Source organism: Heloderma suspectum, chromosome 3, assembly GCF_057233095.1.
Source record: "Heloderma suspectum isolate Gila_16-S chromosome 3, 16-S_ref, whole genome shotgun sequence".
Classification (NCBI taxonomy): Eukaryota; Metazoa; Chordata; class Lepidosauria; order Squamata; family Helodermatidae; genus Heloderma; species Heloderma suspectum.
Window position 1 is genome coordinate 241,094,454 of NC_139460.1, and position 12,780 is coordinate 241,107,233.

Genomic DNA, 12,780 nt, shown 5'->3' on the forward strand with positions numbered 1-12,780 from the left:
ACTAAAGGTCCAATGCAAAAAGTTAAAAGGAGACACAACCACATTAACAATTCTGAAGAGCAGCAATATATAAATGCTATGTTGGATACAGATGGCTATGTTGAAATAGCAATTTAATTTTGGAAGTGTTGGTACAGACGGAATTAAACACACCTCATTTCCAGGACTTCTCTCCTACTCTCCTCATATTTCTCTTTCCATTCCGATATCTCTCTTTCCTTAGCTACAATCTGTTAACAAAAGAGAAAGAATCAGTTTATCTTAAACGTACAAAGTATTTGGATACATTAATATCCTAATGAGTGTCATTAGAGCAGGGCAAGATTATTAAATCAAAATGCCTTGGCACTTCCACTTCTGCTATTCTAAAACAAGTTAAGGCTAACCAAAAATAGAATGCCAAATCCATATCCAGGTTTTACCGGAGACATTGACTGGATTCAGATGATCATGTAAAGAGAAGAAGTTATTGTGAATTCTCCCCCCGCTCTGCACGTTACCATTATTTACAGGTTGGCGTGTCATCTGACCCAGCGCATGGCAGGGGTGTCTTCGTACCTACCCTACAACCCACGACATGCAGTAGAGGTTGTAGGGTGGGTACAAAGTCACCCCCGCTGCATTGCATGCTGTGTTAGGACGACACACCAACCCACGCTGCAGCAGGGGTAATTATGTAAATGGCATCACATGCACAACATGCGTCGGGGGTGGGAGAAGCCACCATGGCTTTTTCTCCCTATCCAATTGTCTGAACACCCCCATTGAATTGTTACAGAGATTGGAAAGTGATCTTTCACCAATGTTGCAGATGTAGAAGAGAGGGCTGGGCCATGGTAGTGTCTTTGTTTGGACTACATTCTAGCTAATTTGGCATATGTACAATGCTACCCTAGTCTAGAAAAACTGAATTTTCTAGTTACCTTGTTCAAAAGCTATATAACACAGGATCAGGAAAATGGCTAAAATCTATGCTCATAACCTCTCTTCTACATGTGTAACACTCATGCAAGTGTCAGGGTGGACACTGAGCCCATAGAATCCCAGAGTAGTTCTGATGCTGAGGAAGAGCAGTCGCTCCTTCGGGAGAGGAGTGCGCTCCTTTTTTCCCAGAACCAACAGCTGACGGAGATTCCTCCCACCCACATTCCTAGTTTAGAAAGCAGTCCAGGGAGTGACTCAGCACAGATAGCAGACTGGGGGGGATGCGCAGCGCAGACGCAGAGAGCGGCGCCAAATGGTTCGCGCTCAAAGAACGGTTGCGCCCAGAGGATCCAAGGGAAAAGGGGAGGGATTCTCCCTAGTCCTTATATTCAGGGGTCTGCCAGTAACTGCCCTTCAAACGGGGACCAACTGTTCTAACTTAGGGCATAGGGATGCTGCTGCTCAGATCTAGTTGCTACCTGTAGAGCTGTTAAGTTATAAAAGAAGAATAAAGCTTTGAAAAGAATCCCTTTGTCTGTGTCTGGACTTGGCTACTGGATTAGACTGACAGCCCTCCAAGGAGCCCTTGACAGCAAGCCTCGCGCTATGTGCCTTGCCAAAATCTGACCACAGGCTTCTAAGCACATAAATTCAATTAACTAATGGACATATGTGTTTCTCTACTGGCTAAACAGAACAGAGATCCATAATACATATCTCAATTGAGCAAGATTTTCCTCAGCAAATAATTATCGTCAGTAGTAGATGGTATGGTCTGCACAACATCATTTTTTGTGTGGAAGGGGCCAGTTTTCTATTACACTGATTGCAAGAAGGTATACAACTGAGGGGCCAGTGCAAACCTAATGCTAGATGTCTCTGAGCCACACTTAAGGTGTAAAATGCTGGATTAGGGGTACGCCAGGATTTGCTCAACTATGGTTAAGGGTGGTGAGGCAATACTCATGCTTAACAGGAGAGAAAATGGTCCCTCAAACTTTCCCTACCAAACGTAGTTAAGAGGTGACTAGCTATTGTTGTTCTGGCCCAGATCTGTACTCACCCATAATTGCAACATCATAATGTATTCATTTTTATATACATTTTTTCTTAAATGGAGCAAGCAGACCTCAGAGCAGCTACATTTATGAAAGCCTACTAATAAAAAGGGAGAACTTTCTTATTTAATGTTGTGATTACCTCCTCTCTGGCTACTCTCAAGGCAGAATCCAAGCCTTGCTGCTGGTAAAGCAATCCTGAGGTATTTTCTCCCTCTGAGCTGCTTATCCGGGAGTACAGCGCACTTTTAGAGATGGAAACATCAGCGGAGATAGTAGGGTCCCTCTGTTCATTAAAAAAGAAAAAAGAAAGTGACAATTAGCAATATTTCAATTAACAATTTTAAGGTGAGTGGGGAAAAGAATCAAACAATGAGGAAATGTGGAGTTATGATGAATGGAAAATCTTAATCTGTATATGCTTTTGATGGTAGCATACAGATGTGAATGGAACTTGGAAAGTGTATAGTACTGTTTAAAAACTATTATTGAACAACACACAGAAGGCAGAGATCCAGAGAGAACTGCAGCAGCAGCAAAAGCAGCCATGCTGTATGCATTTTTCTCTCATAGTTTTTTTTTTTTTTTTTTAAGCGTGCTCGTTTCTGATGAAGTCACTAGTAATAGTTTAACAGTTCTGGAGTAACACGTGTCACACGGAGAGCAATACAGACACTACTGGGCATTCTGATATTTCTGAGTGGACTACAACCAGGTTTAAAAATACTTCAACATCTAAACATGTGTGCCAGCCAAGCTCTACTCACTATAGTCAAATGGAGACCTCGGTATCTTGTCCTAATACTGTTAGAGGGAGAGGACATGGTTTATGCCTACCTGTCCATCCAGGTGCTTGAGCCCTCTTCTGTTGATATACCCTACACCTCACCCAAGGGGCTGATCTTGCTATCAACCCTCCAGCTTCATGGCAAGTAAAATGCAGCAGGGCCTCACACAGGACACAGTGCTCCTTCACACCGGGCTTTTATCCTGCGATTGAGATTGATCCTTCATGGAAGTTTGCGGGCTCTTTACATGACACAGTGACCCTGCTGTGACCCTCCTGCATTAAATGCCCCTTGTTCCATTTTTAAATAGATCGCAGATAATGAGCTATCAAATTATCCTGTTGTGTTCTGCTTCAGTTTCCTCCGTCAAAAGAGTTAAAGCGGCAAAGCGGTGTGAGATCAATGACAGATAATGGAAAACACAGATAAGGGCGGGGGGTAAGGAAGCACATGTAAAGGGAGTCGGTTGTTATCCTGCATTTAAAACAGAAGCAGAAAGTCCTGTTTTAAATTCAGGATTTTAGGCTGGTGTAGAAATGCCCACAGTCTGGCATCTGCTGAATCATGCACTAGGAGTGTCAGTTTAAAAAAAAGCAAGGCAGTGGAAGAACAGATGCAGTGAAAATTGAATGAAATGCTCCTGCATGTGGACGTAGAGTTAGAGAAGGGGTGGGCAATATGTGGCCCTCCAGATATTTTGGCCTACAACTCCCATCAGCCCTGGCCAGCATAAACAATGGTGAGGGCTGATGGGAGTTGCACATCAAAACATCTGAAGGACCACAAATTGCCCACCCCTGAGTTAGAAACACAAGCAAAGTCATCCAGTCTTTCCCCCACTGTTCATCCTAACTATGTATCATCTTCATATTTTCCAGCTTCTCCAGATGAAAATAGTGGCAAGATTGTAATTAGTGTAAGGACATTTGTTTGGCAATATTTAGGATTTTGCTAAAGGGTGCCTGCAATGTTGTATAAGCCAAGAGTTGGACAAGTTTCAAAATAAATATAGTCAATCACATCAAAAGCCATTGGCTAAGATAGCCCAAGGATACAATGCTGACCACCAGGTTGTCTCAGTGCTTCTAAGAACATAGGAAGAGCCATGCTGGATCAGACCAAGGGTCCATCTAGTCCAGCATTCTGTTCACACCGAGGCCAAGCATCTGTCAACCAGGAACCCACAAGTAGGGCACGTGTGTAACAGCATCCTTCTACCCATGTTTCCCAGCAGCTGGTGCACATAGGCTCACTGCCTCTAGTACTGGGGGCAGCACATAGCCATCAGGGCTAGTAACCATTGATAGACTTTTCCTCCTGACTACTAGAAGCTGAGATTGCCCAACTTGTCATGAATCTTCCATTTGTCCTATACCGTCCTGTTAAAAATCCAGAGATTGAATACGAAGGTGACAGAATACAAGAAATTTCTTACATACTTAAACCCAATGTAAGGGGCATATGATAAGTTACTGCTCCTGTACTGCTTCTGGACTAAGGACCCCAAAAATGTAGTGTCATGCTTTCTGTCCTGATGTCAATGTGGTGGATGCACAAGATTGTCTACACTTTTGCATAAAAAGTATATTCTGTTGTTTGAAAGAAGAAGCAAGTCTAAGTTACAAAAACATCACTACTACTCCACCTCTGATTTGTTCACACGTATGTGCGCATGCGTGCGCACCCCCTTCTTCAACATACAGCTAAGGATATGCCACATCATAATATATTACTTAATTAAGACTAGTGTACTTTTGGACAATAACCAGAAAAAACACCATAAATCTATGCTAAAGGTGAAGAAACAACAAGAGCATTTAGACAAGTCCCCCCCCCCCCCGATCATACTGGAATTCTTATTCTAGAAAACAGAATCCTAAAAAGAAATAAGGAAGCAATTGGCTTGATCCAGCATGCAGACATGCACGTTTCTGAAAATTTTTCAAGAACAGGGTATAAAATATTCTTACTGCTTCATTTATAAAATGTGGGATGACTACTAGAGCACCCCAGTGATAAGCTTCTTCCACTGACTACAAGGAAAGTTAAGGCCAATAGTAATGGTGCCATTATATTCACGTTTACACTAACTTGCAAGTAGATAAACCCTGATGGGCCAGTTAAGCTAGTTTAGAACCACTACATAAAGAAAATCTGAATGAAGCACATGATTTTAGACTGAACAACAACAACAAATTATACTACCATAGAAGTGTATTATCTCTGTAAATCTATTAGCTACCTAACACATTGAGAAAACTCTAATCTTGCCTAATACTGAACCGAAGAATGGATACAGATGAGATGACTATTTACTAAGTAGTAACTTGCCATGGTGTGCCTGTAACCTAAGGTTGTCATCTATATTGCCCTCTAGAGTGCTAAGGAGAATCTTCCACTCTCCTGCTTCTCCAATTACTGGTTAGCTATGGAACTGTAGTAAAGTTACCTTCACTACTTGGCAGGAGAATTCAGATGATTGTCTAAGTAGTTACATGTACATTGTGCTAAGTTGCCATGTGATCAATGTTCATCTGTATTCATCCACAGCCTATAAAGCAGCCACTGTTACAGTTCACGTTTCTTTTCAGTACTAATCTTATTATCATTAACAGCACTGTAGAGCAGTAATCTAAGTACAGTTCTGTAACATAATCACAGGTCACAAGAAAAAATGCTGGTGTTGACATAGCTTTATAAGAACATGATCACAACACGTATTGGGTAATTCATGTCACAAATCTAATTGGAAAAAACCGAGCTTATTTTTTCTATTAGTTACACAGTTGTCCAAGATTAATTCACAATAATTAACAGTGGTTATGAACCACATAAGCAAACAAATATTGATCTAAAGCCAGGCAAGGTCAGTTTAACTGGGAAACTACAAGCCAGAAGTTCTACCAACGACTATGTACAAAAGGATATCAAGAGAACCTTTGAGGTTGGCTGGGTTATTTTATGTGTATAGAATTAAAGGAATTCAACTCTTACTTTTGTTCTTTGGGAAGCAAACACATTTATTTTCCACTGGCCACTTTTCTTGCACCACGACTGAGAGAATATAAAAGATACACATGACATATACTTGATAAAATCCAGCAGTGCTATTTAGGGCTAAATAATTTGAGAAGATAGAACCTGACAATGGCAATTCTAGTTCACTTCCTGAACTGTACAAAACAACCATTACTGTGCAATACTGCTAGTAGGGATGGTTGAGGATTTTCTTTGGTCTGTGTCTGGAAGTTATCTGATCTGATTTGCACTTCCTGAACTAGTGTGCAGATTGGAACACAGTTCTTCTAATTTTGCACTTCTCTGAATTTTGTGAAGTTTTCCATTTTAACAGTGTACCAAAATACATTTTTAAATACATTTAACAGTGTACCAAAATGCATATAAAATTCATATCTTATAATAAAATGCATATTAAAAGGCACATTGTATGATAACGTATATAAAATGTGTATTTTAGGAAAAATTGAATATAAAATGTGTAATTTTTGTGCAGATTAAAAAAAACATTGCCAATTAATGTGGAAATGGGACTAATGGTCTTATGAACACATGGAAAACTGACATGGCCAAAAATGGGCTGATTTGTCCATCCCTAACCATTAGACCAGTAAAGCAGCACTGAATGATCAGGGTTTTTCCACACTCCATTCCAATTAAAGAAGTGGTCTTTCTTATTGTGGACTTTAGACCTACCACTAGTCTGGCACAAAAGTAGCTCTGCATCCTGTGCAAATCATGTTAGTCCATCTGATCAACTCCCCAAATGTGTAGTTTGTGCTTGATCAGAACTTTAATTCACAGCACTGATCACCCACAAACTCATGCGTGTGAGAAGCATGCTTCTGCAGCCTATCACAGTTACAAAGGCATAAGTGTTCAACCCCTGCCCAAGCTACAGCCCACTTTTGTTCCCACTAAAGATGATAGCTAAAAGGTGCTTATTGAAAGAAGCTGGGAATTAGTCCATTGTTTTCCCAGGAAGCCATTTTTATGTGACCAAAATGCCCTGATATTTTCATACTAAGCAGCAATATTACCATTCAAAATTAGCAGACTTGGTGCTGGAGCAATCCTGATAGTATGCATTGCAATTTAATTCCATGGTGAATGTGGAAGTGGTGCATGAGTTTTCATCTTTTAGGTGAAATAACCAAGATACAAAGCTGTCTGATATTCAAAAGAGATCCAGTCTAGTTTCTACCCTCCATCAAATTTGATTAAAGATGCTGCAAAGCCATCCAACAGATCCTGTTAAAAGTAATCTGCACTTATTCCTTAGCTACTGTTAAGTCACTGTATGTTTCAGAGGATTCACCCATCTTGTGTTTAGTTGACCTTGGCAATGAGTGCTTAAAGAGAAAAGTTAACTATGAAAAGGTGTGCTTCCCAACTAATTGTGAAATTAGAAGAAAACACCATGCTTGAATTAAACATGGGGATGTTCCCAATGCCACATTTCCTGTATTATACATCAGAATCAGAAGAATTTGGTATCTGTATTGCCTATAACAACTATAAAAATTGTAAAGGTGTCCCCAACCAGTCGTGTCCGACTCTAGGGTGTGGCGCTCATCTCCATTTCTAAGCCTAAGAGCCAGCGCTGTCCGAAGACACTTCCATGGTCATGTGGCCGGCATGACTGAACACCAAGGTGCACAGAACACTGTTATCTTTCCTGCCAAAGCGGTACCTATTTATCTACTTGCAATTTCTTTCTTTCGAACTGCTAGTTTGGCAGGAGCTGGGACTGAAGATGGGAGCTCACTCCATCATGCAGCACTCGGGTCTCGAACTGCTGTCCTGCCGACCTTCCGGTCTGCAGTTCAGCGTCTTAACCACTAAGCCACCGCGGCCCCCACATAACAACTATATAGATTGCAATTAGAATAAATGCACTTAACAAGTTAACTCATGCAACTGTCCTGCATCTTGCTGATCCACTCTAGAAAAAACTCTGCACATTTTATAGGTTTTGAAAAAGTTCTATGTTTAATATTCAATATGTTTACAAAATATTTAGCATTTCTCTCTGACGTTAAGTATGATATTTAACAAAATTATAGCTGGAAATTAGGCCTCCAACCTTTAACTGGCAGATTATTTAAGATGGCCTTTCTAAGAATGGGAAGCTTTTATTACTTATCTTACATTTAATTCAGTATCTGAAAAGGGTATGTATGTTGATGTTTTCATGCATATGTGCATTTAATTAATTGATTAAAAGGCAGATTATTAATCAACTGAAATTGTTTAATCACTTGACAGCTGTGATGTAAACATATTCCACCGTAGGTGCTTTCTAATGGAAGGTGTCTAGATTTCTTAGAGATGGCAGATTCCAAGGCTACCTCTTATATGGTCTACCTCTTACATCAGAAAAACTATATTAGTGCAACGTAACAAAAACAAAGTTTTTTAAAGGTTCACTTTAACTACAACCTCCTTAAACTCATTTCTAGGAGAACAACGATAATTCGGATAATCAGATATACAGGAATGCTAATTTACATAGATCCATATGGTTACGAATCCAAATACGAGATGTCCAGTAAGCCCAGTAACCGCAGGGGATTCTACCAGATATCTGATCTTTAGATTTTTTTTTTAAAGGGTAAGTACATCGATTTTGCTACATCATATTTCTTTGTTCTATCATCTTGCTGTACTCTCCAAATTCTATCTGTAATATGATTTTCTCTTTACTTTTGTTTAGTATTAACTGTGTATGCACTTATGAAAGGATTCTTGATGGGAAAACAGGGAAAAGACTTTTGATATATTATATATAATTAGTTGGTCTAAATTCCTTTGCTGTATATCAGTTCCTCTGCTGCCACCTTTCTCCCAGTGACAGTACAACATTCCCAATGTTTTCTGAGTTCAAGAACAATCAGATAAAGTGGCATGTATTTTTCTATTTCAACATTCACCTGACACTGTCCTTTCAGGGGGATTTTAAAGGTTATTTACCTTGCTTTTCTGTTCCCGATGACCAAGTTGGATTTAAAACATATTCACATGAAATTTAACAGCCAGGTTTACCAACCAGCCTTTTCAAAGAATATAAGATCAGTTCCTATGTGCTTATGTACACATATTTCCCTAAAGAAGAAGAATTTTAAAAACCTGCTCATTGCCTTAAACAAAATAGAAGATATCTAGTCCCATTTATAATCAATGGAAAACTTGTCATTGGGTTTAATAGGAGGGGGTTTGCCCTCACTGTGTTTATACATTCAGCAGCTGGATTTCAGGCAACATAATCAGGCTGAACAATTCATAAAAAGGAAAAACAAGCAGATTTTGCCTTTCTGAATTAGCTTGCGTATGATAGTCAAAATAGACCCCCGGTCAAAGCCACTCAAAATGCAAGTATGGTGTTGTGATGTAAGGGTTTTAAAAGATGGTTAAAATTACCATAGGATTGACTCTACAGCTTGCCTATCTGAGTGTGTATCCTGAAGATAATAAATGAGTTCCAAAAGTACATCTGTACAATATTTTCCTGATTTGGAAATTAACATTTCATTTGTGGCAGAATACTGGCAACGTACCAGCTACACTCAGTTGTTATCAGCATTTTTAAAAACTCAAAACGAAAACCACCATCCCCCAAGTAAAACCCCATGAGCTGTGACCTTTGCATTAACACCACCATAAGGGACCCTCTAGAACAGCTGCACACATCAAACACACTACTTAAGAGCTAACATTTCACTCTGGTTTAGACCACATGCATCACAGGAGCAACCTCACACCAACAGGGCAACAGCCAGCATGCTGTAGGCGTATCAGGAAGGAAATGCTTTAGAGCTTAAAGTATTAAAAAGATTTGTGTCTAGGGAGAGTTTTTCCCCCTCTTAGAAACTCTTGTCAGTCCTGCCCCCTTCCCAAATTATTTTAGCCCCATCCTTAGAAGCTTGAGATGTGGGTTGACTGAACTTTTAACCTTCAAAATACGTAAGGCAAAATTTGTTAAGATGTCTTGCTTAAAACTGCTCCCAAAAGAACAAAATGTTTATCTATGAAGAATTTGTAACATGCACTATAACTGAACACCAGCATTTGGAGTTTCCTGTATTCACTATATAGATAATTTAGACAAAAGCCTGCTTTTATAAACCAAGCCCCATGTCAACATCAGGGCTCAATTTGACTGTACATATTCTGCTTGGCTATGACTAAAGCTATTAAACAGAAATTTAGACAATGGGTTGGATCCAAGGTCCTGCTCCCCCACCCTCCACAATCAGCAGGAGCCTAATGGGAGTTCTGCTCAGGATACACCAGTCAGCAGGAAGAGAGGGAGGTGATCTCTGCAGATTCCGTTTCCTCTGCAGCCCACAGCACCACCTCCCATACTGCTCTGGAGGGTCCCACAACCCTCTGGGGCAGATTGGGGGTGCATAGAGACTGCAATGGGAGGGGTGATTTGGCAAAAATCGCTTGTTCTGCCAGTGGAAATGCTCCACTGGATCAGAAGCCTTTCACAGATGAAAGGAGGCCCTCTCTCCGCAGGAAGCAGATTTTGCATCCAAGCCAATGAATTCTTAAATTAGGTTTTAAATAGACTTGTCACCTGTGAAGAAATTTCACTGCTGTACTCAACCTCTTAAATTAGGTGTTACATTCAAGGTAAATTTTCAAACAATAGGATGCTGCAGCAAATGTCCAAAATTTGGAGAATTGTGGCATTCATGAATACGAAGAATCCCAGATGAATTTTGTGAGTGCTTACAAGCAAGGGTGGGGAACCTGCGTACCTTCAGATGTTCTTGGACTCCAACTCCCATCAGCCCCATCCAGAAAGCCAATGATCAGATTATGGGAGTTGTAGTGTAACAATATCTGGAGGGCCATAGGTTCTCCAGCCTGAGCTTACAGATAAATACATAAACCCACACTTTTGGATACATAGAAGTGAATGCTAATACACACAGTTATTGTGAACATTCACTGATGTACTTCTAGGTTTTGGATATTCACAAAAATTTGTATTCCCCATAATGTATATAACCAGACCATTCTATTTACTCAAAAATAAATGACCATCCCCATTAAAATCTCAGTCTCTAAAATGTAATGTGCACTGGGGTACTATAACAGTGAATTAACTAAGCAATCAATTAATTCGTGAAAAGCGAAGCAATATTGTATAACAGATGGACAGCCAAAGCTGTGACTGTGACCAAATACATATGGTAGTAATGTCTGAAACATGTCTGCAAATGGAGGTGGTAGCATTTAGGATTAGAGAAAGACTCCTGGCATGCTCCTTGACGTCTTTCTAAATGTGAAGGTGCCAAAAACATCAAGCATCACCACTCAGAGAAATTTCATTTAACTTATTGTTAATGGAAAAGCAGCATTTGGATGCCTTAAGCTGTGATCAACCGCACACAAACTGCAGGCACATAAGAGATACCTCAGTATCTAAGGAGCTGAAAGAAGACAGGGTAATTTGTCTGGCTAGCTTCAGGGCTTCTATCCTCATGGCAGCAAACTCTAACTCCTCCTGTCAGTGGGATGGTTGGTGATTGTGAGCAATGCACACAGAAAATGCATTAAAACAATGAAGTAAAATGAATGTCCACATTCAGAGAATGAATGCTATATATCAGTCTATTATGATCACCATCAGGGGTCAACACAGACATGTATTGACTCAGCGTTCCTTGAAGGACTGACAGACAAACTACACATGAGGTTGGATCTGGATTTGATCATGCTTAGGTAGACTCACTTAAATCAGTGAGATTTGATTTACTTTGTCCCACTGACTTCAGTGGGTCCACTCTAAGCATGACTAAGCCTGGACCCAATCCATGATCTTTAATATGCATCCTGCAGATACATTTCTGATTTTTCATTAACTAATTAGAAGTATGTGTGTAAATTCTTATGAAGATTGCAGCACATGGGGAGGAGGTTACATCCCTTCCCTCCCCAGCGACAACCCCCCACCCCCACCCCACAACTCACCCCTTCATGTGGCTGGGAATGTTAGAAAAAACATCTACCATTGGTGCTAATGAATTTTTTTTTTCTACTGTTCCTAGATGCATGTGGACGGAGGGGTTTGGGGGGTTTGCAGCTGGAGAAAGAAGGGATAAACTCCCCCCCTCCACACACTGCAATCTTGGTAGGAATTACTCCCCACCCCCACCCCAAGCCTCTAAGACAGCAACCCTATGGTCCCTGGTGAGCGCCCCAAGGACCATAGTTTTGTTCGGATTGCCCCTTCCGAGTTTGGAGACAGCTCTCTAACCTCAGAATGGGGAATCGGAGACCCGACCTGCCTCTCCCACTCCCCACCCCCTCGCAGCTGGCACAGAAAGAACCATGCTGGCTGCCCTCCAAGGTCAGAAAAGTGACTGAGTGGAGGAAAGGAGGTATTCCGGTGGGCAGGGAGGGGAGGAGACCTGAATGAGTTATCCTGAGGCTCTTCCAGTCTCTTTCCCTCCCTCTCCAAAGCACCCATGCTAGGCAGGCTACAAAGCCCATCCAGCAAAAGCTGCTGGGCAGGAGGACGGGGAGGCTAAGATCACCTCCACTGCGCCTCCTGCCCTGCACGAGGTGATCCGACGCCTCCAAGTTCGGGTTAATAGGATTGCACCCTAATTAATAAAGAAAAAACTGAGTCATAGCTGCAGACTACATATTAAACATTGCATGTAGCTTGTCCCTGAAACCTCAGCAGAACAAATTAGAACCAATATTTCTAGTAAGGGCCAAAAAATGCTCGGTTTTTGTTAAGAAGCATTTAAATCTATGTAAATTTTGCCCAAGAAAAATAAGGAAACAAACTGATTATTTGTTTTGAAGTATGTTGTATTTCTCTCTTGACATCAACTATATGTTTCTTTTTGCTTCTGGCATTTATAATTTGACTATGCTCAGCTACTTTAGAAGGGCAAATTAGCACTGTATCGCTGAAGAAAATTCTCACACACCTTAAACTGACCATTTAAGTCCACCCTGTCAAATGT

The 12,780-nt window shown here is 40.7% G+C and overlaps 1 protein-coding gene across 1 annotated transcript in view; it reads right to left on the reverse strand.

Moving 5' to 3' along the window:
• The window catches only part of TACC2 (transforming acidic coiled-coil containing protein 2), a 202,077-nt gene that overhangs the window by 16,099 nt on the left and 173,198 nt on the right, over positions 1 to 12,780 (reverse strand). Inside the window, exons 17-19 of the mRNA XM_084846024.1 lie at positions 11,217 to 11,306; positions 2,125 to 2,268; positions 154 to 230 (exon numbers count right to left, since the gene is read on the reverse strand). Coding sequence (XP_084702150.1) covers positions 154 to 230; positions 2,125 to 2,268; positions 11,217 to 11,306 — 311 coding nt within the window. The remainder of the gene's footprint in view (positions 1 to 153; positions 231 to 2,124; positions 2,269 to 11,216; positions 11,307 to 12,780) is intronic.